The sequence below is a fragment of the Leptopilina heterotoma genome, unplaced genomic scaffold (assembly GCF_015476425.1).
Source record: "Leptopilina heterotoma isolate Lh14 unplaced genomic scaffold, ASM1547642v1 Lhet_112, whole genome shotgun sequence".
Taxonomy (NCBI): domain Eukaryota; kingdom Metazoa; phylum Arthropoda; class Insecta; order Hymenoptera; family Figitidae; genus Leptopilina; species Leptopilina heterotoma.
Genome location: NW_025110831.1, coordinates 299,730 through 325,338, shown reverse-complemented (window position 1 = coordinate 325,338; position 25,609 = coordinate 299,730). Strand labels below are relative to the sequence as shown.

At 24.6% G+C, this 25,609-nt stretch overlaps 2 protein-coding genes and 1 long non-coding RNA gene across 3 annotated transcripts in view; 2 read left to right on the top strand and 1 right to left on the bottom strand.

Moving 5' to 3' along the window:
- Window positions 1-17,122, top strand: part of LOC122504859 (phosphatidylinositol 4-phosphate 3-kinase C2 domain-containing subunit beta) — a 41,555-nt gene extending 24,433 nt beyond the window's left edge. Inside the window, exons 22-25 of the mRNA XM_043616166.1 lie at window positions 382-582; window positions 3,382-3,578; window positions 15,050-15,297; window positions 15,824-17,122. Of these exons, the coding sequence (XP_043472101.1) occupies window positions 382-582; window positions 3,382-3,578; window positions 15,050-15,297; window positions 15,824-15,997 (820 nt within the window). The 3' untranslated portion in view covers window positions 15,998-17,122. The remainder of the gene's footprint in view (window positions 1-381; window positions 583-3,381; window positions 3,579-15,049; window positions 15,298-15,823) is intronic.
- LOC122504888 lies at window positions 12,647-21,525 on the bottom strand. Its single transcript, XR_006301871.1, has 3 exons — window positions 21,073-21,525; window positions 20,090-20,181; window positions 12,647-13,482 (listed from the first exon to the last, which is right to left on the bottom strand). It is a non-coding gene; the product is annotated as an uncharacterized LOC122504888 (long non-coding RNA).
- On the top strand, window positions 19,229-24,131 carry LOC122504871 (homocysteine S-methyltransferase 1-like). The gene is made up of 2 exons (XM_043616193.1): window positions 19,229-19,799; window positions 23,260-24,131. The coding sequence occupies exons 1-2, from the start codon at window positions 19,493-19,495 to the stop codon at window positions 23,913-23,915; spliced, it is 963 nt and encodes a 320-aa protein (XP_043472128.1). The 5' UTR covers window positions 19,229-19,492; the 3' UTR covers window positions 23,916-24,131.
- The last annotated feature ends 1,478 nt before the right edge of the window (window positions 24,132-25,609 follow it).

Genomic DNA, 25,609 nt, shown 5'->3' with positions numbered 1-25,609 from the left:
AAAAATTTAATTATTTTCAATACAATATTTCAATTATCTAAATTCCTGTTAAGAATTGAATTATTTTGATATCTTTATATAAAATTTCTCTGTAAAGTTTTTAATTATATTTAAAATTTTTATTTTAAAATTCAATTTTAATTCAATGAGTCACATTATTTTGAATACAATTTTAATTAAATTTCTTAATAGAATTAAATTATTTTTAAAAAATGTTATTAAAATCTTTGAAGTAATTTGTTTGGAAGTTAAATATTTTTTATAAAATTTTTAATGAAATCATATTGATGAATATAGAAAAAGGAAAATTTGAAGTTTTAAAACTTTTTTTTAATAAAGTTTGATTTTTCTAATTGTTTTATTATTTTCGTTTTCCTTTAGAATGCAACAAGAGGGTCAATTAACAAGTGTACAAGTTCATGGATATCAGAAACGTTACGATCCAGAAAAATATTACATGTACATTCTCAGGATACAGAGAAAGGGCCAAGCAGATCCGGCCTATCTATTTCGGACTTACAAAGAATTTTGCGAGTTTTATCAAAAACTTTGCATTCATTTTCCACTTGCCAAAGTTGTCAGGTGAGATTTTTTCAAGATTTTAATTTAAAAAAATATTTAGAAAAGAAAGAAACGAATTGCCAAATTTGTTCAAAAATAAAATCTCAAACCAAAGAAGAAAATATTATCAAAATTGTCAGGTAAAATTTTTTATAAGAATTTGATTTTGAAAAGAAAGAAAAAAATTGCCAAAATTTGTCAAAAATAAAATTTCAAACCAAAGAAGAAAATATTATCCAAATAGTCAGGTAAGATTTTTTTTTAAGAATTTGATTTTGAAAAGAAAGAAAAAAATTGCCAAAATTTGTCAAAAATAAAATTTTACATTTTTTAAAACAGGAAATAAATAACAAAGTTGTCAGGTTAGAATATTAATTATAGAAATTTAGAAAAAAAGAGAGAGAAAAAAAGAACAGCATATATTAGAATTCTTTTTTTTATTACATTTTGTTTTATAATTTAGAAAAAAAAAGTAAAAACTTGAATATTCTATTTTATTAACAGAGGGAAATTTCTTTTATAATCCAATTCAAATTCTTGTTCGATTTTCTTCCGTTCTAACGTCTTCTCTTGTGTTTCTGTTACGTAAAAAAAATTCATTAAATACCAAAAAAATTTTAGGCCAGAAAATATAATAATTATTATGGAAAATATGAATATTATCTTTTTGGATAAATTTTTATTTGAATTTTATTTTTATTGTTGTCATTATTGTAACAAAAAATCAGTAATGAAATAAATAACTAAAAATTCAAATAATACTGTGATATTAATATTGAAAGAAATTTTTTAAAAGTAGTAGCAGTATTAATAATAAAAAAATCTTTGTAATAACCAAACAATTGCAATTGTAATAATAATATTAATAAAAAAAATAATAAATATTCCAAAAGTAAATAGGAAAGTATTAAAATAATTATAAAAATACTGAATAAAAAATTGCAATAATAGTGAAAAGATTGAAGTAATAAAATAAAAACAGCAATAATAATAGTAATAATAATAATAATAATAAAATAAATAAGTGGCAAAAGTAAAAAAAAGGTTAAAAAAAATGAAATAGTAATAAAAACAAAAAGAAAAATAATTAAATGAAAATAATTATATTAAAATGCGTCTTACTTTCGTGATGAAAAATTTTTCGTTCTCTCGAGATCATTGTAAGGACGATAAAATTCAGGATTCCACATTTGTTTTTTGTCTTTGCTTGTTTTTGTCATTTCCAAATGTGAACTGGTTGATCCCATTATTGGAAATATATTTTTTTAAAACTATTGTTTTTTTTATAAATATTCTTTTTTATAAACTATCGTTTTCTATAAACTATTGTTTTATTTATTTGACCGTTTTAAAATATTTTCTCGGCAATAGTTCACTTTTTTAAAATATTAAATGAAGTAAAACTACAGTAGACCGAAAATTTTCATATTTTAAATGAGACTTTACTTTTATTCTTCGTTATTTTTCCTCTTTGTTTTATTTCTCTCTTCACTTTTTTTTGTTGCTTTTTGCACAAAAAAAAAAAAAATCAATATAGTCCACTTATCTTATCGGACAAAATTGATTCCTTTAATAACTTTGGATATGTCTTCTCTACAAGTGTAATCTAATCTTTTGCTAATTTCGATTTTATCTGGATTTAAAAATTATTTGGTCGATAACGCCCGGATTTTTTAAATTTTATTAAAAATATATTAATTTATTTTTAGACTTTATTATTATTGTTTATTGACTTTATTATTATTATTATTATTATTTTGTTGTCCAATCGAACAGCTTTTAAAAAAAGAAAATATTCAATTTAATAAATTTAATAAATAAATAAATTAATTAATTTTAAAGTCTTTATATTTCCAACAACTATTTACCGTAAGAATTCAATTATTTTCAAAACAATTTTAACAATATTTCTAGAAAGAATTGAATTATGATAAAAATTTTTTAATAACATTCTTGGAAAAAATTAATTACTTTAAAAAATTTTGATTATTTTTAATACAATTTTTATTGAATTCCTCGAAAGATTTCAATTTCTTTTCAAAAATTTTGATAAAATTCTAGATATGTAAGAATTTAATTATTTTCAATACAATTTCAATTAAATTCCTATCAAGAAATTAATTATTTTTATATCTTTGTTTATTAAATATAATTTAATAAAATGCTTCACACAAGATTCAATTATTTATTTTCAATGCAATTTTAATTAAATTCGTCGAAAAAATTTGCAAGACTTCAATTATTTTTAATAGAATTTTAATTAAATTCCTCAAAAAAAATTTAATTATTTTCACAAAATTTCTATAAAATTCTTTAAAATAATTCAATTATTTTCCAATATTTTAATAAAACTCTAAGCAAATACAAAATTAAATTATTTCAGATTCAAAATTACAAAAATTTACAAAAATTACAAAAAGTAATTCTCAAGTGGATTTTAGAAATATTTTAGTTTTAGGTTAATTTCTTTTGAAATATATGAATTTTTAAGGAACTGTCTCAAAAATATTAAAGATCGTTGAATAAAAAAAGAATTTTAGTTAATTTTTCTAGAAAATAATTTAATTGAAATTTTAAATAATTTTTGAGTTTTTCTTTATCTCCGAAAAAATTAATTCATGACCGGTAATTTTCTTTTAATATTATATTACAAATTTTTATAAATATATTATAAAAATATATTTTCTCAATGGTGATAAAAAAGATGTAAAATATTTTTTAAAAAAATTTCAAAAAAGATTAAATTTTTATTATATTTTTTTTATTGTTTAATATTAATGCTATGTTTGTTAATATTAAAATGATATTTTATTTTTTCAGTTTATCGAGCGGAATGAGCGTTGGTAGATCAAACATAAAACAAGTAGCGGACAAACGTCGGGCAGACATTGAAAAATTCCTTCTAAGTCTCTTTAAAATGGCGCCTGAAATATCGCAAAGCGATCTTGTCTATACCTTCTTTCATCCTCTTTTGCGTGACCAGCAAAATGCCGACATTCATCTACGAAAAGTTAAAGGTAGGATAAAAAAATATTCATACTTTTTTTATTTATTAAATTTTTTTATGTGTTTTATTTTCTAAATATTAATATACACTAAATAGTTAAGATTACAATATAAAAAAACGCTTTTTTCAATAATGGTAAGTAATATCGGTTTTAAGTATTGTAAGTAGTACCATAGCATTGGTAAATTGGCTTAACTTTACTCTATGGGGTTGAAAAATGCTACTTTACTCCCTAGGGCCCAAAAAAGATTATTTACTTCTTAGAGATGGAGATTTTTACAGTGATTCTCTGGGGTAAATCAATTTTTAAAAAATCCTTTAATATCATTCTCAAAATTTAATGACCACCCTATATATAAATTCAAATTTATTTTTACTATTTTTGTAATAATATAAAAAACTTTCAAAGTTTCTTTTCAATTTAAAAGAAAAACCTTTAATATTTTATTCACAACTTTTAATGACCACCCCGTTATTATGAAAATTTATTTTTCTTTGTTCTTTTGTTGCAAAGTAGAAAATTTTGAAAAATTTATGTTTAATTTATTAGAAAACGATAAATTTTTGAAGAAATTTTATTCACCACCCTGTATATAAATTTATATTTATTATTATTATCGTAATATATAAAACTTTCAAATTTTTTTTTAATTAAAAAAACACTTACATTCTTTTACCAAATTCAAATGAATACACCCTGTATATATATATATATATATATATATATATATATATATATATATATATATATATATATATTCAAATTTATTTTTTCTATTGTTGTAAAATAGAAAGTTTTTAAGTTTTCAATTTAATTAGTAAACAAATTTTATTTTACTTATAAAATTTAATGACCACCCCGTATAATATTCTATAGTCTCTGTTCTATTGTTATAAAATAACAAATTTTCAATGTTTATTTTCAATTTAGAAATAAAACTTTAATTTTCTTTTGAAAAATTTTAAAGAGCACCCTGTATATAAATTTAAATTTACTATTTTTGTAATAACAATAAAAACTTTCAAAATTTCTCTTCAATTTAAAAAATAAATATTATATTATTATTATATATTATTATTATATTATTTTATATTTATTTATTTTTTATTTATTTATTTAATTAATTTATTTTTTTTTAGAAACCTTTAATATTTTATTCACAAATTTTAATGACCACCCCGTATATTATGAAAATTTATTTGTCTTTGTTTTATTGTTAGAAAATAGTTAAATTTTCAGAAATTTATTTTTAATTTATTAAAAAACCTTAAATTTTGTTAAGAAATTTTAATGACCACCCTGTATATAAATTAATATTTCTTATTATTATTATTGTATTTTGTAAAACTTTCAAAGTTTTTTTTAATTAAAAAAAACACTTATTCTTTTACAAAAATTTAAATGAACACACCTTGTATACATATATAATTTTTCTATTGTTATAAAATTGAAAATTTTCCAAACTCCAATTTAATTTATAAAAAATTTTTTTTTCCCTATAAAATTTAAGAACCACCCCGTATAATATTTAATAATCTCTCTGTTCGATTGTTATAAAATAGAAAATTTTGATTTACAAATAAAACTTGAATTTTATTCGAAAAATTTTAATGACCACCCTATATATATTTTAAAGTTGATTTTTAGTTTTGTTGTAATTTAGAAAAAAAATCATAGCTTTTTAATTAAAAAATCTTTTTATTAAAAAAAACTTAAATTTTATTTCTAAATTTTAATGACTACCCGGTATATTGATAGATAATTAAAAGTAATTGAGCAAAGTATAAGAAAATTTGAAAATTGTTTACAATTTACAATAATCCCTCACTGGCTTTTATTATCCCTAAACCTTTCTTTTGTTTACGTTCTTGGAATTTTCCCCAACGAATTTTTCCGTTAGAAATTAATACATTGTAAGGAGAGGTGGGGGGACAGGCAGCTTGATGGTTGCCTACCTGCAAGAGTTGCCTGGCAACGCACAAAAGTAAGAGAGAGAGAGAGAGAATTAAAATTTGAATTTACTGTATTCTTCACTCTAATTGCTACTTCGCAGGTATAAGCCAGCAAATTATAGTGAAATGTGTAAAATTGTGAATATTATTTAGTTAATAATAATTTTTGTGATATGCTGATACAACTACAGTGAATTTAAAAAAATATGAGTGAGTAAATTTAATTATATTTAAATAACTATTTTTAATTGTTTAATTATAAATATATAAGGGGTCTTTTATAAACCACGTGGAACTTCAAAAGTTTAAAATGGGTGAAATTTTTTTTTGAAATTTTCAAAAAAAATGTGGCCACGTGGTTTATGGACGACTCCTAATTTAATAGTGATATTTTTTATCTAACGGTAGAAGTCTTTTGATTTTATTAAAATTCAATTAATTAGTGTGTTTTAATTTATGACTATATTTTTTTGTTTTTTTTTTAAATTAATTAAAATTGAATTTAAAGACGTAGAAAAAAATGGGCGTGGCTACACCATTGTATCAAGATTTGAAGAGTGTTGCTGGGGAGAAAAGGATCGTAGGAGAGGGGACTAAGGGAGGGAGAAGAAGACACTGCGGTTTCTCCCTCTCTCTCATTATCCCCACTCTGGCGCATGGCTTCCTTTTATAAGCAGTTCTTACGGTCCGCAAGGCATTCATCGACTGGCAGCGGAGAGGTGTACATCAAAGTAGTTTTATCAACGTTTAAGAAAACGAATCCTTCTGGAACTCCATCTTCAACGCAATAATTTTTCAACAGAAAAAGGGTAAGTCAAATGAATTGCATATTATATTTTATTCATTACTTTTTGAACTTAGAAATTTTATTTTTGTATTGTTTCTTTATTTGTTCATTTATTTTTTTACTTGCATTTTTTTATTTTTTAAATATTTTTTATTTTTATATTATCATATATATTAATATTTGTTAATTTATTTTAATTATAGAACACTACAATATATATTTAAAATTTTATCTTTTAATTATATTTTAAATAGAATTTTATTTCTATTTTATTATAAATATTTTATAATTTTATTTTGTTTTTTATAATAGATTTAACGGATATAGTTTCATTATACAGTTTCTGTTTATAAAAGCTGTGATATTTGCAACTGCATTTAAATTTATTCTTCATTTTACATTAATAATTCTTTTAATTGAAATAATATTTTATTTAGAAAATATATTAACAAAATTGTTTTTTTTAAATCACATGTTACAAAGTAAGATTGTCTTTTTTTATTTTTTATAAAAATGCATTATAAATTAAATTTTTTTTTTTAGAAAAATCACATGTCACAAAGTTAGGTTATGTTTTTATCTTTATTAAAATTACATTATAAATAAATTAAATTAAATTTTTTTTAAAAAATCACAAGAGCACATGTGATTTTTTTAAAAAAAATTTAATTTATTTATAATGTAATTTTATAAAAAATAATAAAAACGGGTAACCCCATTTTGTGACATGTGCACATGTAATTTTTTTTTAATTTTAAGAAAGTTTATTTTTTATTTTTAAAATCTAGATATATTTACCTGTAATGTTAATGTAATTTTTTTATGCTTTTGAATAATTTTTTTTTCTGTCCTTATAACACTGGTAAATAAAGTACCCTTGTTTACCCTCGGGAAAAAAAGGTGTACTTTATTGACCGCTCGCAGGTATAAATAAAGTACCCTTGATTACCCTAGGGCAATAAAGTACACATTATTACCCTAGGTCAATAATGGACACTTTATTGACCAGCTTTCTTTCTTCTACTGGTCCCTAGTCTTCTTTTATTACTTTCTTTTATGAAACAAAAACAGAAGGAATTAACTTTAACAATTTGTATTTTATTTTTTTGCAGAAACATTATTCTTCTCGACGAGTGATCGGTGAAGATACAAAGAGAAAGAAGACTTAAAAGTGACCGGAAAATCTTCGAAAAATTAAGTATTTAGCTCTTTTTGTATTAGAGTGTTTATCATCGTTTGTAACAAATATTTTGTAAAATTTAGAATAACAAAAAAAATTATTTAGCTAGGGATTGTAAAACCAAAAAATGTAATTATGTATTAGCTAGGAAAAAAACAATGTAAGTCTAGTTTTAAGTAAGAATTTTTAATTCCACAAGAGGCTTGAAGAACCAGATCATCAACTAACCACCACATTCTTTCACCAACGATTCAAAGGGGTAAGTCAACAAAAATACTAAAATTTTTATTTTCCTTTAATACAACCTACACCTAGAAAATAATTTTATAAAATAAAAAAAATTTTATTATCTTATTTCATTACTTTAAAAGTAAAATTAAATTGATTATAATATTTGCATTGAATAAATATGTTAAAAAAGCCTTTTAAATATGAAAGTAAAAATTTAAAAAATTAATGTGAATTGAAAATAAAAAAAGTTAAATTTAAACATTTAGAAGAATTAAATACAAAAAAGTTAAATTTAAAAAGTAGTAAGAATTAAAAATATGGAAAAAAGTAAATATTTTTAGCAATTTTAAAGGATCTTTACCATTTTTTTTAGTTATATAAATATTTTTAAATAAAAATTTTAGTTTAAAATTGAAAAATCAAATTGGTAATTTTAGTATTGGAAGGCAATTATAATTAAAATTATTTTAATAATTCTAAATTTGAATTAGTTGAATATAGTTGTCTTGAAATCAAAAAGTCAGTCGTGAATTAAGTATTCAGAGTTTTGTACATCATTATTTTTAAAATATCGTTTAAATTTTTTTTAAATTTAACAGCATCTGGGTGTAGGTTTGAATTAAAACTGTATTCAATACTAGTTATGCACCAAATACTGTGTTTTTGTAAATAGTATTTTTATATAATTTAAAGATATAAAACTTCCAATCATCTTAAAGTAATTGGTAAAATTAAAAATGTTTCAAATTTCGATCATATTGATTGATTCGTTTAATTTTAGTACATAAAACTATTATTTTCTTAAGATGCACTTTAAAAGTATTGTTAATGAAGATATTAATTTTTAAATTATTTTTTATTAACAGCATATCGCAGTAATTGGTGCATTTATCAAATGAGGAGAGCAAAAGACCTGTTTTCTCTAAGGTTACTTTAGTGCAAGTAATTTCTTATTCTTTGATTTACAAAACTATTACAGTGTAGAACTTCTATTTTCGCGTTGAGCTGTAAAACGTGCTATATAATTAGGGTGGTTAAAAAATTCAGTTTATTAATTAACTGACATTAAAATTTTTTTCCCTGACAAAATTCTTTATAAAATTTATGAATTTTAATAATTTCTAAAAATTACATTTGTAATCCTTCCTGAATTCAATTATTTTCTCCAATTTTTACCCAAACTTCATCTCTAAATTAATTATTTTAAATCATTTTCCGAAAGTTCTTCTAGAATAATTCAATTATTTTAATACAAAAACTCAATTTTTTATAACTGTCCATGTTTTTTTCTTAAGTTATTAAGATATAACATTTTCAAAAAATTATAATAAAGAAATTCTTACAATTAATTTTTTAAAAATATTTAAAAATAATATTTGTAATATTAATAGTTTTGAATTATATACAATTGAAAAATTTCCAAACAATTGAAATCTGGTAATCTATTCGAAGAATTAGTTTTTAAAAACATTTTAATATAATTTTCCAAAAATAATTGAATTTCTTAAAAGAATTTTTGTATAATTTAAAAAAACTAATTGCTTGATGAATTTTAATTCAAACATTTTTTTCTCCAAAATGTTAAAAATAATTCTAAAATGTTATTATTTTTTGTATGTATTTGAATTTTCGGAAATATGTAATTAAAAATATTGAATTTTAAAAAATTCGAAGCCAATTTTCATTAATTTTAAATTTATATTTAAAGATTTTTCATTAACATTTTTGTTAATTTTCAAAATTTACAAATTAAATTCTTCAAAAGTTAGTTTTTAAAAATTGTAATAAAATACTTAAAAAATGTTTTTCAATTAAATTTTACAAAATTCCAATTATTCAAAAAGACTTTTATTATAAATATATTTGAAAAATTTAATTATCTTAAAAATAAATTGTACTATTTGGAAGAAAAGTCGAAAAAGTCTCAATTTTCTTAATTTTCCCGAATTATCCCTGAGTTTACTGACAAAAATCTTGCTTTACTGACATGTGGCCACCCTAATAATTTTAGGTTACTTGTTTGACTTTTTATGAAAGCAATTTTCTTTGTTTATTTCCCAATTCTGTCCAATTTGTGAATATTATTGAAAGCATAAAATAAATTTTATAAGAGGTGTAATACTATAATAATAATAAATATTATTATGTGCAAACTTGTGAAATTTGAGATATCACGATTTACAGCTCGACGCGAAGATAGAACAGTTATGCTGAACCTTATATATTTATTAATAAAATTATTTAATTTATTTTATAACTCGTCCAAAGCTCGGTCGTAGACACTCAAACCAACTGGAACACTTACTGTTACACCACTGTTGGAAGTGCCCGTATCCGAGCGTCAGGCGACTTATAAAATTGTGAATAACTCAAATAAAAAAAATAATTTCCAAGATAAGGGTTAGGAAAGATATTAAAAAATAAAAACAGGTCTTTTACTCGCTTCATATGCAGTGCTAAAGACTTTTTTTTCTATAAAGAGGGAAAAGTTGGACTTTACTTTTTGAAACGGAAATAAAGCAATCGCTCATAGTGGTCGCCTTATTACTTCTTAGAGAGAAAAGTGTAAAGAACTTTTCAAAAGTGTAAAGAACTTTTCTTTTCTTGTAATAAAAAAAGTCTTTAGTTCCCAAAAGAATTGACTTAAATCACTTAGTAGAAAAGAAGTCACTTAATCTCTGGAGGTAGGAAAATGTTACTTTAAATCCTTGTTGTGAGAGATTTAGTGACAACTTTCACAAGAGTAGACTAGTCAGTTCTCCCTTTTCTTTCTTTGAGAAGGTCTCCTATAAAAATTAAATATTTCCACTAAGTGAATCCCAAGTCAACGCTAGAAACATAAGGCTATATTTCTAACGTTGACTTGGTATTCAGTTGGTGGAAATACTTAATTTCTCTGAGACCTTCTCCTCCCACTCTTCTCCTCCCCTTCCCCCAAGTAGGGCGTTTGCGACTACCCCTACCTGGTAAAAGTAAAGTCGTCAAACCCCAGGAGAGGAGGTTTTGGACTCCAACCTCTCTTGGTAGAGTAGCAAGTAAAAAAGTCCACCCCAGTGGGAGAGTAACGACTTTCTCACCCACTTGGGAGAAACAGAAGTCGTCCTCAAGGAGAGAGTTTCCGACTTCGATCTCCTCGAGTAGGGAAGTTGGAAATATCAAATTCCACTTCTCAGTAGAAATCGAAGTCAAGGGGAGAAGCACAACTCTCCTCCTTGAGAAAGAAGGAGAAGGACTCAATTTTTTTATTTTTACATCTCTAGAGATCGTTATTCACAGTGACCTTCTTACCCGTTCGACTTCTTCTGGAATTGAGAAAGTCGCCATCCTCTTTCCGAGGACGACTTCTGACTTTTCTCTCTTCCTACTCAAGGAGAGTGAAGTCGACAACCTCTCTCCTTGAGGACGACTTCGTTTCCCAGGTGAGAGAAAGTCGTCATACTCTTCACCTAGGATATGAAGGGAGGAGGAGAATAAGGAGTTAAGGTGGAAAGACTTTCTTCGGAAAAGAAGACTTGTTACAAGTCTTTCCACCAAAGTGGAGGACTTTCTTCGGAAAAGAAGACTTGTTACAAGTCTTTCCACCAAAGTGGAGGAAGGAGGAGAGAATTAAGGAAATATGGTGGAAAGACTTTCTTCGGAAAAGAAGACTTGTTACAAGTCTTTCCTTTCCACCAAAGTGGAGGAAGGAGGAGAGAACTAAGGAAATATGGTGGAAAGACTTTCTTCGGAAAAGAAGACTTGTTACAAGTCTTTCCACCAAGTGGAGGAAGGAGAAGAGAACTAAGGAAATATGGTGGAAAGACTTTCTTCGGAAAAGAAGACTTGTTACAAGTCTTTCCACCAAGTGGAGGAAGGAGAAGAGAACTAAGGAAATATGGTGGAAAGACTTTCTTCGGAAAAGAAGACTTGTTACAAGTCTTTCCACCAAAAGGAAGGGAGGATGAACTGCTGAATTCCCTACTCCCCAGAGAATAAGTAAAGTGCGTTTTCCCTAGGGGAGACTTAAGTGAAAGAAAGAAGATAGAAAAAACAGAAATAAGATAAAAAAAAGACAAAGAATTGTGAGAAGCAATTAACAAAGTTGTTCACCCAGAGATAGTGAACGACTCAGTTGGAAAAAGTAGTCGGTCCTCCAGGGAAAGAACCCCGTCATTTTCAACTTATTCGCTAGGAAAAGAGCAAGTCTTGCCGCCAGTGGGAAGAATTGTTCTATTCTCCAGAAAATAAGCAAAATGCGTTTTCCCTAGAGGAGACTGAAATTAAAGTACACTGAAAACTCACCTATTTGAACATGACTCACGCAATTCGACACGAAGGTAGGCATATCTTATGTTGGTGACGTAATTCGATAAGTTGTCATGATTGACTGGTTTTGTTTGAACTCAACCAATGGGAGTAAGTATCTTTCCATTGGTCGCATACTGCGCATGAGCTAAGACAAGTGGGGTTAGGACTGATCCTAACTGAAGCGAAATCGGGTTCACATAAACGCGACTTTAAATAAGTGAGGTTTCAGTGTACAATCATAGATAGAAAAAGAGAGAAAGAAAGAAGAGGGACAGAAGAAATTAGAAAAATGATGTTTTCCTACACTCAGAAAATAAATTTACTGTATTTTTAAATACTTCTACACTTTAAAAATATACGCAATACATTATGTAAAAAATAAAAGATTTATTTATCTAATTTTGTAAAAAGAAAAATATTCTTACACTTCAATAAATCTATGTAAAATTTAAATAAAATTCAGATTTGAAAAATTAAGTTAAACTTATTTCTCTTCACCATTTTAGTAAATTATTTTCAGGTTTGAATAAATACTCGTATTATATTATTTAAAAAAATAGATTTTAGAATAACTATTTTTAATCAATAGAAAATTTATCACTTTTTAAGGTGGTTTATCCAACATAATTTTTAAAAACTATTAGGAAGGCGATATGACAAAACCTTTAGATTATAAGTAAATTGTATAAACAAATAAATTTTTTGATTGTTAATTTTTTTTCTTAAAAATTAATATTTTTGCTTAATACCATTGATAATTCTTTTTTTAAAAGTGTGCATTTTGTTGGATAAACACCAGATTAAAAAGAAACTAGATTTTGAATGAAAAACATTTTTTAATTTGAATAAAATATTTTCAAGTGTAGGAAAAAAGTAAGAAAGAAAATAGAAATAGTGATTATTAATTTGACTCACAATTGTTCCTTGAAAGAAGATTCCGATGGGGTTAAAGGTGAATGATGATTCCTCTTCATGAACGACAAAGAACTTCTTGAGTGTGCGCGCTGTTACACTGTCGACGCAAGAATGCCTGAAAGAGTAGCTTCTGAGAAGTGGAACGTAAGCGCCAGAGTGGGGAGCATGAGTGTGAGCGAGAAAGACTATAACTTCTCTCTCGCCCCCACTACTGACACTCCGACGCTTATGTTTCATTTCTAAGAAGTCCCCTTCTTTGAGGCGGACTTACGTCGCTGGTGTGACCACGCCCACTGACGCTTTAACAATTTAAACATAATTTACATTACATTTCGCAGTTTCGTAATATGCAAAAACTATTAAAATAATATACAATTAATAATAATTTACACTTTTAAAAATTACACTGCACTCGCGAATATTTTTTAAATATATCTGCAACAAAAAAAAATGAAACACTATAATTTCTTGTGTCTTGTAACTTGATTCGTTTCCTTCAAATCTTCTGTGAAAGGATTAGAGACAAAGGCATTGTACTACATCCAGGTAGATGTGACGTCACTGTTGAGAAAATAAAAATATATTAGAGAAGGGAAATACAACTGTGAAAATATTAGCCAAAATTTTTCAGTTGACCAATAGAATAGCATCTAAGTTTATTATATTCCATACCTGGAAAAACTTTCGAAAAATCAATAATTTCTACCATTGTATTGCAAGGTCTAAACGTGTCTCAACAGGAATTTTAAGGATTAACTTTCTTAGCAAACTTTTATTACTTTCTATTATTCTCAAATATTACACACTAATATTATTGAATTTTCTTTCTAAATTTTGAAGGTCACATTCAGTATAGCCTTTAATACTGTAGAAAGAAAATTTAATAATCTTTCATGCTTGTGACTAAAATTATTTTATAAAAAATTAATTACCCTTTGCATTCATTTAAAGTTGTAAATAAAATTTAATAATTGTTCACAGTTATAGTAACAATTTCGAAAATGAAAATTATTGAATTTTCTACATATTGATTGGAGTTTTTTTTAAGTACATACAGGGAAAATAAAGATTTTAGGTTTTAATAATGTTAATAATTGTTCAGTGTAAGTAACTGTAAATATAAATCTGATTATAAGAAAAATACAAAATCCCTTGAAAATATCAATTTACAGACAAGGCTTAGTGGCCAAAAGGCTAAATTGCCATTTTGCTAAACCACGCACAGCAAAACTGTTTTACCGACTGAGTGTTTCGAACCTAACCTCTTACTGTGTAAAATTTTAATTTAGCGAAATGGCAATTTAGTCTTTTGGCCACCAAGCCAAGTAAAAAAATCTGCATTACCGACTGACGGTTTGGAAGAAATGTATAAAAAATCGTTGAAATATATCAATTTAATAACGGTATCTAGGAATCTGTATTACCGACTGATGGTGCAGAAGAAACCTAGAATTTCTTTTAAAACTTACATTTTGAATGCAAGTAGAAAACTGCATTGCCGTCTGATGGTATGGTATTCTTTTTTCTCAATAAATATTAATCGATTAGTATTTTACAATATTTTTTGTCGAATAAATTTTGTCTCACAAGATTCGTTTATAAAAAAAGCTTAATTCTTTTTTTTCTTTATTCAAAAAGACATTTCTGATTCTTTTCAACAAAGAAAGCGAATGGTATGGGAGAAATTCTATATAAAATTTCCTCGAGAAGAATTAAACTTGCCGGTAACTAGGAATCTGCATTACCGACTTTGAAACTTTTCAAAGAAAATTTTTTGTGTCTTATTTACCAGCAATTGGTAATACAGATTTCTACTTGCCGGCAAACATATATTCTCGAGGAAGTTTTATATTGATTTCTTACATACCTTCAATCGGTAATGCAGATTTCTACTTACCCACAAACTGAAACTTTTCAAATAAATTTTACGCGTCTTTTTTGCCATTTGTCGGTAATTAAAATTTCTACTTACCGTCAAATTGATATCCCTTGATGTAAGAACCAGACGCAGCCCATTTAATCTTAATGGTCCAAGTCTGGTTCTTGCATCAAAGGGTTCAATTATTTTTGCTTCTGAGGGATCTTTCTTTAGAGTGCGTCACAAATATATTCTTTATCTCTATTTCAGTTGGCAATTGGTGGGCAGAGAAGAAAGTTCGCGAAAATGTTCAAAATGGCCAACTAAAATTGTCTCTGCATTATACGAGGGGAACTTTTTGTGTCATGGTTCATCACGCGAGAGGTTTGCCAAAAGTTGCCAACGCCCAAGAACCGAATACATACGTGAAGGTGTATTTGAAACCCGATCCAACAAAAGCCACCAAACGAAAAACAAAAGTTGTCAAGAAAAATTGTCATCCATCATTTATGGAAATGGTAAGTTTCTAAAAACAATTTTTTTAAGTATTTTATTAACCCGTTGTGGTCATACTAGGTACTGATGATCTGAATGTGAACCACTTTAGGTAAGACTTGTTAACACTGTAAGATCCTGCCGCCTTCTGCGGGTCTTCGAGCTACACACCGGCTTTTATACTCTTTCACTCTGAGTGGGAGGGGAGGCCGAGAACGCTCGGTAGTGGGGAACTCTCGGGCGCTGATTGGCGACACGCCAATTCAGGTGCGGCGCACGATAAAATTTCGCCCTAAACACAACAATATTCAAACATTTCTTTATTTACAAAAATTAATAATTATTCTGCACTTATAAAATTTTTACATCCGCTAGACTTCACATTATCGTTAGGTTACTATTTACAGTCATGACCACAACAATTAAATAATAAATTATTAAATAAATAATAAATTAATTAATTTAATTAATTCAATCAATTAAATTCAATAATTTAATTATTTAAATATAAAATTTTTTTATATTAATAACTTGAAATTAAAATTCTAGTTGGAGTACAGAATGTCATTAGAGGCGATAAAAGAAAGAACTCTGGAGGCGACAATATGGAATCACGATACCCTTCAGGAAAATGAATTCCTCGGAGGCATTCGTCTACCATTGTCTCGTCTCGATTTGACCAATGAAACCGTCGAATGGTTTCCTCTAGGAAGTATTCGTTAAAAATATTTATATACATACTTTAATGTCCGTGTGTATTGTTAAGTTAAAAAAAATCAGCTGCGCTGACAAAACACCCTCCTATCTCCCTCTAAAAAATTTCTAAAAACGCTTTTTGCATTTTTTACACTAAAACCTAATTACTAAATTATACGATGCTGTCTCGTACAATCTCCTTCCCCCCCCCTATCCCTTTTTAATTCAATCAAATTTCTCATGAAAAAAAATCAATTTTCTATATATTAACTATGTATATCAAATATGCCAAGATTGCCTCGGCTTTAAAAAATTTGTGATTTTATATACAAAAAAATGAGAAAAACAACAAAAAAAACACTATGTATAATTCCTGCACAGTTTTATTACGACGATATATAACATGTGATAATTTAAGGTACTAAAAAAATGGAAAATTAATTTTTCAACTATTTTTTTTCGTTTTCTTTTTTTTTCCTATAGAGAAAAGAAAAAAGAAAGATGAAAAAATATTAATTAATTAACATGTGAAGAAAAAAACAAACAAATTTTATAAAAAAAAACAACGAGAAAGAGAAAAAAATAGGGATAAAGTCTTTTTTAGTGAGAATGTCACGAAATATTAAAAAAAAAGACAGAGAGGAATATTTAAATAACGCAAAAAATATCATAAAAAATGTAATTTTATAAATTTAAACAAGAGGTTTTTTAAAAATATAAAAATTCGAATTTTTTTTATTTTTCTTTTTTACATTTTTTTGTATTTTTTCCTATTTTCAATATAAATTTTTTTTTGCAATTTTCTCCCTCAATTTTTTCTCTTTTAATAATTTTCATAAATCTCGATTTTCTCTGTTGCAAATTATTTTTTGTTTTTAATTTTTTGTTCTTGTTTAATTTCCATATTAAAAAAAAAGTTCGTTCTTTATTTATACTGTTTCCGTTATTTTTTCGATTTTACTTGTTTGTTTGTTTCTTTTTAATGTGAAAATATGTCGTAGCGTCAATTTGTAAATACAAAAAAAGGAAAAAATGAAGTCATTTCTGTATTGTCGGAACATTATTGTTCGTGAAGTACATAAAAATTTAATTGATATTTGTCACTCGTGACTCATCTATTTTTAAGTGAATCTAAGAGTCGATAGCTTTAAATGGAGATTAATTTTACTTTTTCTCTAAAAGCTTTCTTTGATTTTATGCTTTTATTTATATAATGAAATGAATTAATATTTTTTAAAGATAACTTTTTTTTGTTGATGAAATATAGTTAATTATTATTATTACTATTAATAAATTAATTCGGCAATATTGTAATAATCGAATTATAATTTACATTTTATATGATTAATTAATTTTTACGATTAATTAAAAAAATTAATTAAATAATTCAATGATTAATTCAATGAATGATTAAATTTATTAGTATACTTTATTAGAATAGGAATCTCTATACAGATGAATGGAAACAATTTGCATTGTTTTATCAAATCATACATTTTTATACTCTTCGTCTATTTTTTCAAATTTATAAATGTAATTTTATTATTTTGTATCTATTCAAACAACATTTTTTTCGTTAAAGTGATTTAAAAAAAATATCAAAAATTAATTGGTAGTAAATGAATCATAACAGTAAAAATGGTTAAACTATAATTAAAAAAAAATTTGTATTTTTAATAATAATTTATTAGTTGAAAACAATCAATGATAGAAAAGTTTTAAATCTTAAAACAAAAACAATATTTTTAACATATTTTTTAATTTTTTAAAAAATTTATAAAATAAAAAAAAATTAATAAATTATTTTTCAATAAATCTTTATGAAATGAAAAACTATTTTTATTGAAAAAAATCTTACAACATAAAAAGAAAACTTGAATTGACTCTAAATATTCTTAAATTGAAAAAAGAATATAAAAAATAATTTTATTTTTAGAAAAGTATTTTAAAATGATTAATAAATCTTTTTATAAAATAATAAAAATGACCTAAAATTAAAAAAATTCTCTTTTAAGCTTTAACTTTATAAAAGGGCTAGGAAACTTTTTTCCCCTTTTGTCTTTTGTTGAAGAGAATTAGAAAATGTCTTTTTGAATAAATAAATAAGTTGTTTGATTAGAAACAAAATAAAAAAAATATTTCTTCGAAAAAAACTTTTGTAAACATTTCCATGTATCCACGATTCACTACTAGAAAAAAAAACTCTTGTACTACGTGATTTGCATTATGTGTGAATTGACAATTTTTATAAACGAATCTTAGGAGACAAAATTTATTCTACATAAAAAAAATTTTGTAAATTACTAATCGATTAATATTTATTGAGAAAAAAATGAATAAAAGAAAATTAAGTATGCTTTTAAATTTATATTTTTAATTCCCACTAAAAACGAATTTACAAATTTATTCAAAACCCTTAATTATTAAATTTAGTTTATCGAGCAATAAACAAAATTTTTCATTTTCTGTCTTTTCATATTTTTAACATTTTTTTATAATAGAGAATTTTAAATAATCGCGCCTTTTTTCTACCAATGAGAAATTTACAGTACTGCGCAAAAAGCACGCATGCGCAGTTTGCAACTATCTTTGTCACTCTCGAAGGAACGATGAGAGGGAGATTATTATTTTGACGGATTTTAATGGATAATATTTTCAGAAAATTTTTTTTTTTTCAATTTTGTTACTTTTTTCACAGAATTAAACTCTGAAGAGGCTCTGCGTCGCGGAGCGAAAGCTCATTTATTATATTATTTTCATGATCAGACGAATAAAATATGACAAAATATACATCTTTGACTCTAATGAATAACGTTCAAAGTATCAGGAGAAACGTAAAATGTTTTAAAATTTAATTTATTGCAAATCTCACAGATATCAAATGACATTTGTCTTAACAAATATGTAATTATTACATATCTATTATGTCTTTTAAAAATGTTATGTAGATATGTGTTAAATACTTTGTAGTAATGCTAATTTTTATATGTAAGAAAAATAGGAAATAAATATCTATTAATTGGGGGGGGGGCTTTAATTATATTTATAAGAAATGAATTAAACAAATTTAATCATTTCTAATTAAGTGAGTTATTTTTATTAATTAACTTTTTTTAGTAATGGAAATCTACTGGAAAATTACTATCGATAGAACCTCCTTATTTCTTACTCTTTCAAAATTTCCACTAAATTTTAGGTTATGTTCTTGCCTTGAACTTCTCTCAAAGAAAAAACAAACCAAACTAAAATATTTCTTAAAAAATCAACAGATGTCACTATTTTGAAGGGGAGGAGGAGAGGAAGGGATTTATTCTAACCCACTACAAAAATTTCCATTCATCGTCTCCTCGATTATTTTTAATCAAACAGAGGTCGTGTTTTTTAAAATTGTTATTGTTGAGGTCGGCACAAATATAATAAAAATACATTTCTTGTTTCCTTCTTTAAAACAAACCGTTTCATTGGTTCTTTTAAAAGAAAATTTAAAGTGAATTGAAATATATAATATTAATATATAATATAATGACGGAAATAAAATTACTAGACGGAAGTGAATCCTATCAGTTATCAAAACATGTTGGTGAAAAAATTGACGGTGATCCACTGTGGACCGCAAGATTTTTGGCAACAAATCCTGATGCTGTTTTAGCGATGCATTTAGATTTTCTACGTGCAGGAAGTAATATTATTTGCACCAATACTTATCAAGCCTCTGTTCCCGGCTTTGTAAAATATCTCAATGTCACCGAAGAAGAGGGTATTAATTTAATTAAAAGTGCTGTTAAACTTGCACGAAAGGCAATTGATATTTATAAAGAGGAAACTAAATGTAAGTTTACAAAAATAAAAAAATCCCAATTTTTTATTTTATATACTAACATATACTAATGTATTGATATGCAGGAAACCGGTTTTTAAGGTTAGGTGCCGAAAATAATAAACCGATTATTCTTAAAACTTAATTTAGAGGTTATGTTAATCCTGGAATTTCTGGACAATTAAAATTGTCCAAACTATTTTTGAAAATTTAAATTCTATATTTCAAATTTTTTTTCTTTGAAAAAATTGGAATCTTTAAATTTTAGGGAACAAAAATGTAAGGAAAAACAAATTACATACCTCATAAAAGAGATTGTGAAGTATCCATTCGGCAATGTGTTGTTCTGCTAATCGAAATCCACAGGACTTACTTTTCTTTTAATCTGATAATACTGTTATTTAAAAGAAATAAAAAATAGATAAATATTTGAAATTTTGCAATTTATAAACAATAGAAACTTTAATCAAAACGAATTAAAATCACTAATTTAAAGGTTTTTTGAAGCTTAATTCGCATCATTATATTTTATGTATTTTATGATCAAGAAAACAAAATGGCGGTTCAAACATGGCGGACTTTTTTTAAAATTCTTTTCCCAAACATTTAAAAATTCGTTTATAATTTATTTATAAATTCAAATAATTAATTTCATTTAATAAGTTAAAAATTAATTTTATTTAAATTTAATTAAATTAAATAATTTTAAATCGTCCGTCATTTTGTTTCTTTTTTGTCACGGAATTAAAAATTTTAATTTACATTATGTTAATATAGTATAAATTTTAATTATTATATTTATTTATATATACATTTTGAGGAAATGAAATATAAAATTGTATGGTCGCCATTTTGCAAAATAATTTTCATTCATTTTTTGAAAAATTTTTTAACTATTAAAATTTTCATACTATACTATTTTTTGTTTAAACCTACGTGCAGAATATTTCCAATAATGTCACGTGACCACATGGTCGCACGTGTTTTCAAGCAAGAGCCAAATATTAATTTATAAAAAAAATTTATTAAACTAAAAAAATATAAAATTTGATGTAAAATATAGAAATTTAATAAAACTATACATATGTATATGGTATTTAATTTAAATAGTGATAAAAATTGCATAAAACAATAAAATATATACCGAGTGATAAATTCAAAAATTTAATAATAAAATATATAATTTGAATTAAATTAAAAATTTAATTAAAGTGATAAGAAAATAATTGAATTTAAAACAAAATTTATGAAGTTATTTAAATATTACAAAAAAACATGTACTCACCAAATTTTGTAGATATGTAGACACTGAATTTACAGAAGAAAAATTCACAATATTTAAATAATAAATAATTTTCCATTTGTTCACTTCCGTGGCTCAATTGTAAAAGAGAGAACGATTTATTCAATTTCAATAAGCACGTGTTCAATATGGCGCCGGCGCGGCGTCTTCTACCCCTTCTACCTACTACGCTGTTAATTACAACGCGTCTGCTGTAGATGTCACTTTTGTCGCTATTCCAAAAATATAAAAACGTTAATTTACGTTTTATTTTTTAACATAATGTAACTTTAACCACTTAATAATCTTAAAAAAAAATTATTCTCCTGCAATTTATTTTCCATAAAAACGTATTTTTTAGAAACTTATTTCAAAAACTAAACACATTTACTTTTCCTGCAAATGCGTCGACCATTTTGTTTTCTATAACGTCGAAAAGGAAAAACCTCTATGATTGGTTGACAATTATAGGAAGAAAATAGCCGACAAAATTTGAATTTCACCTCAGATTTTGAAAACTATCATATATAATAGTTATTAATAAAAAAACTTTGTTATAAACATTCGTTTTATAAAAATTTATAATTATATATTTTTTTCTATTAATTTAATAAATATTATATATAATAATAAATATTTTATAATTTTCATTTTACTGTTATACGGTTTACTGCGCTTACTACGTACAACACTGTATTTCGACCGTTATTTTGAAGATCTAATTCCAAAAACTCCGAGGAAAAATTTGAAATTAAAAAAAACTTAATAAATTATGTTAAAAAAGTATCAAAAAATAGCTTTTAAACGCGAACGAATTTATTAGAATTTTTTAAAATAATTGAATTTCTAAGAAAAATTTATTATTTTTAAAAATACTTGAATTCTTGTGATGAATATTGTTATTTATGAAAATAATTGAATTCAGGAAAATTTTTTATTAAAATGCCTCAAAATAATTGAATTTTCAGGAATAATTTTGATATTTATTTACAAAATTGAATTCTTTCAAAGAATTATTTATGTAAATAATTTAATTCTTGGGAAGAATTTTATTTAAATATTTGAAAATAATTGAATTCCTGTGAAAAATTCTAATATTTTTGTAAATAATTGAATTCTTCCATAAAGAATTTTAAAAAACATTTTTGTAAATAATTGATTTTTTTGAGGAATTGAAATTAAATTTTTAAGAATAATTACATTTTTTGATCAATTCCTGTAAAATTGTATTAAAAATAATTGAAATCCTGCGATGAATTTCATTATTTATATAAATAATTGAATTCTTGGGAAGAATTTTATTAAAATCTAAAAGAATAATTGAATATTATTTCCAAAAAATTTCAAGGAATTGAAATTAAATTTTTAAGATTAATGACATTTTTTGAGCGATTTCTGTAAAATTTTATTAAAAATAATTGAATAATTGCTAAGAATTTTATTAAAATTTTCAAAAATAATTGAATTCCTGAGAAGAATTTTATAAACATTGTTTTAAATAATTAATTTTTTCGAAATATAATAAATATTATGAAAATTTTATTTTAAATAATTGAATTCTTTTGAAAAATTTTATTTGTGAAAATAATTGAATTTTTCGATTAATTAATTAATTAAAAATAGAATTATATTCGAAAATTTTTTTTGAAAATGCTATTTTAAATTAATTGAATTCCTGTGGAAATTTTATTAATTATGAAAATAATTGAATTTTGGATGAATTATTTTATCAATTTTTTTTAAAGAATTGAATTGTTTTGCGAAATTTTATAAAAATACTAGATATTGAAAATAATTGAATTTCGAATTTTTTTTGAAAATAATTGAATCGTTTTAAAGAATTTGAAACTGTAATTGTTTAAAAGTTTTTTTATTTCTAGTATTAGCGAATTTAAAGTAGTGGAAATTCTAAAAAAAAACAGAAATATTAATGTTCTAATGTCAGATTTTTAATATTCAAAATGGTGGATCCAATATGGCGGACAGTTTTTAAAAATAGTTTCCGCATTTGTTTAAAATTTATTGTCCAGGAATATTTTCGGTCGCTGATTACGAATCTGATGCCAGATTTTCAAAATTCAAAATAGCGGAAGGAATTTTAAAGAATTGACGATTTTATAACAGTTTGGGGGCTTTATAGTCACTGAATACGAATCTAATGATTTAGTAATAAAAAAATCGTTTTTTTAGGCACTGACGTACAGAATAAAAATCCACTGATTGCCGGTGCCTGTGGACCATATGGAGCGGCTCAACACGACAGTTCCGAGTACACAGGCTCTTATGGAAAAATAATTCCCCAATCGACCCTAATGGATTTCCATCGAATTCGAATAAAGGCCCTAATTGACGCCGGTGTCGATCTCCTAGCACTGGAAACAATTCCCTGCTACGAGGAAGCAGAAGCTCTCGTTGAACTACTCAAAGAATTTCCCACTGCAAAAGTCTGGCTCTCGTTTTCGTGTCGCGAGGACGCTAAAAATTTAGCCGATGGTTCGAATTTTCAGGAATCGGCTCTTCGATGTTACAAAAATGCCCAACCCGGTCAAATAGTCGCAATTGGGGTTAATTGTCTACCACCGAAAATTGTCTCCACATTACTCAAGGGCATTAACAATGGTGATAGAGATTTTATTCCACTAGTTGTTTACGCGAATAGTGGTGAAAAATATTTTCCCGACGAGGGTTGGAAAATTGTCGAGGACTCACCGTCGTCCGAGTATTTCGTTAAGGAATGGATTGATCTTGGTGTACGTTACATTGGTGGATGCTGTCGCACTGATGTATCAAATCTCGAGAAAATTTCCATTGAGATAAAAAAATGGAAAGCTGAGAATATAAAATAAACGTTTAAGATTCTATTTCTTTTTAACACAATTTTTACAAGAAAATTTTTATCGAGTCGCCAATCTATGACTTGTTGGTAATGTAGATAATTTAAGCGCGGGAAATTTAAATTTAACAATGAAATTTTTAATATTAAAGACCTCGAATCAAATAATCTTTATTCGCACGTTTCAAACACAAAACAGGATAAAAATAAAAACTCTATCAAGTGAAAATTCTGTTGAATAAAAATTTTCCTAATCTCAAGCATCACAGAACCTTTTATCCTCAAAAAAGGGGAATTTTTTTCCTCAAAAATGGGAAAAAAATATATCAAATAACTTTTGTTATTTGATATATTTTTTTTATTATTACTTTTTCATAAGAATTAAGATTATCAAAAATTTGAAAATTCAATAACTTATAAAAATACTATTATAAAACATGAAGATATCAATCACTCCGAGTCTTCGACTCGGAGTGCTCGCTTTCTTCATGTTTTATAATATTATTGTTACAATAAATTTTTTCCAATAATTTCAATTCAATTATATTATTTTCTAGAATTTTTAACTAAAATTCTTCTTTGAATAAATTATTTTTAATAATTTTTGTAAAAGTTATTTAAGAAATTTCAAATCCATATCTTTACAATTAAATTTTAGGAAATTTTAATTATTCAGAAATTCTACAATTAATTATATATATATATATTATATATTATAAAATAAAAACTTCAAATAGTTTAAAAGAAATTCAATTAAACTTTTTCAAAAAAGTAATTCTACAGAATTGTCAGTTAAAAGTATGAAAAATTCGAATTTTCAAAGATTTTAAAATTCAATTATTTTTAACAATTCACGCTGTAATGCTGTCAATATTCAATGATTATCTAAAATTTAATTATTTATGAAAATAATGGAAATATTGCGCAGAAATTTATAAAAAAAATTTGTAAATAATTGAATTCTTGTGAAATTGTTATTATTTATAAAAATAATTAAATATTTGCGTAGAATTCCATTAAAATGTTTTGAAAATAATAGAAATTTTGTCAAGAATTTTATTAAACATTTGAAAATAATTAAAATTTTGTAAGGAATTTTATTAAAAATTTTGAAAATACTTGAAATTTTGTCAAGAATTTTATTAAACTTTTGAAAATAATTAAAATTTTGTAAGGAATTTTTTTAGAAATTTTGAAAATAATTGAAATTTTGTCAAGAATTATATTAAAATTTTGAAAATAATTGAAATTTTCTCAAGAATTTTTTTAAGATTTTTGAGAATAATTGAAATTTTGTCAAAAATTTTATTAAAATTCTTGAAAATAATTGAATTTCAGAGAAGAATTTTATTATTTATAAAAATAATTAAAATTTTAACAAGAATTAAAAAAAAAATTTTGAAAATAATTGAATTTTAGAGAAGAATTTTATTAAACTTTTTGAAAATAATTGAAATTTTGACAAAAATTTTATTAAACTTTTTGAAAATAATTGAAAATTTGTTATGCATTTTTTCAGATTTTTGAAAATAATAAAAATGTTGTCAAGAATTTTATTAAACTTTTGGAAATAATTGAAATTTTGTCAAGAATGTTTTCAGATTTTTGAAAATAATAAAAATTTTGTCAAGAATTTTATTAAAATTTTTGAAAATAATTGAAATTTTGTAAGGAATTTTATTAGAAATTTTGAATGCAATTAAAATT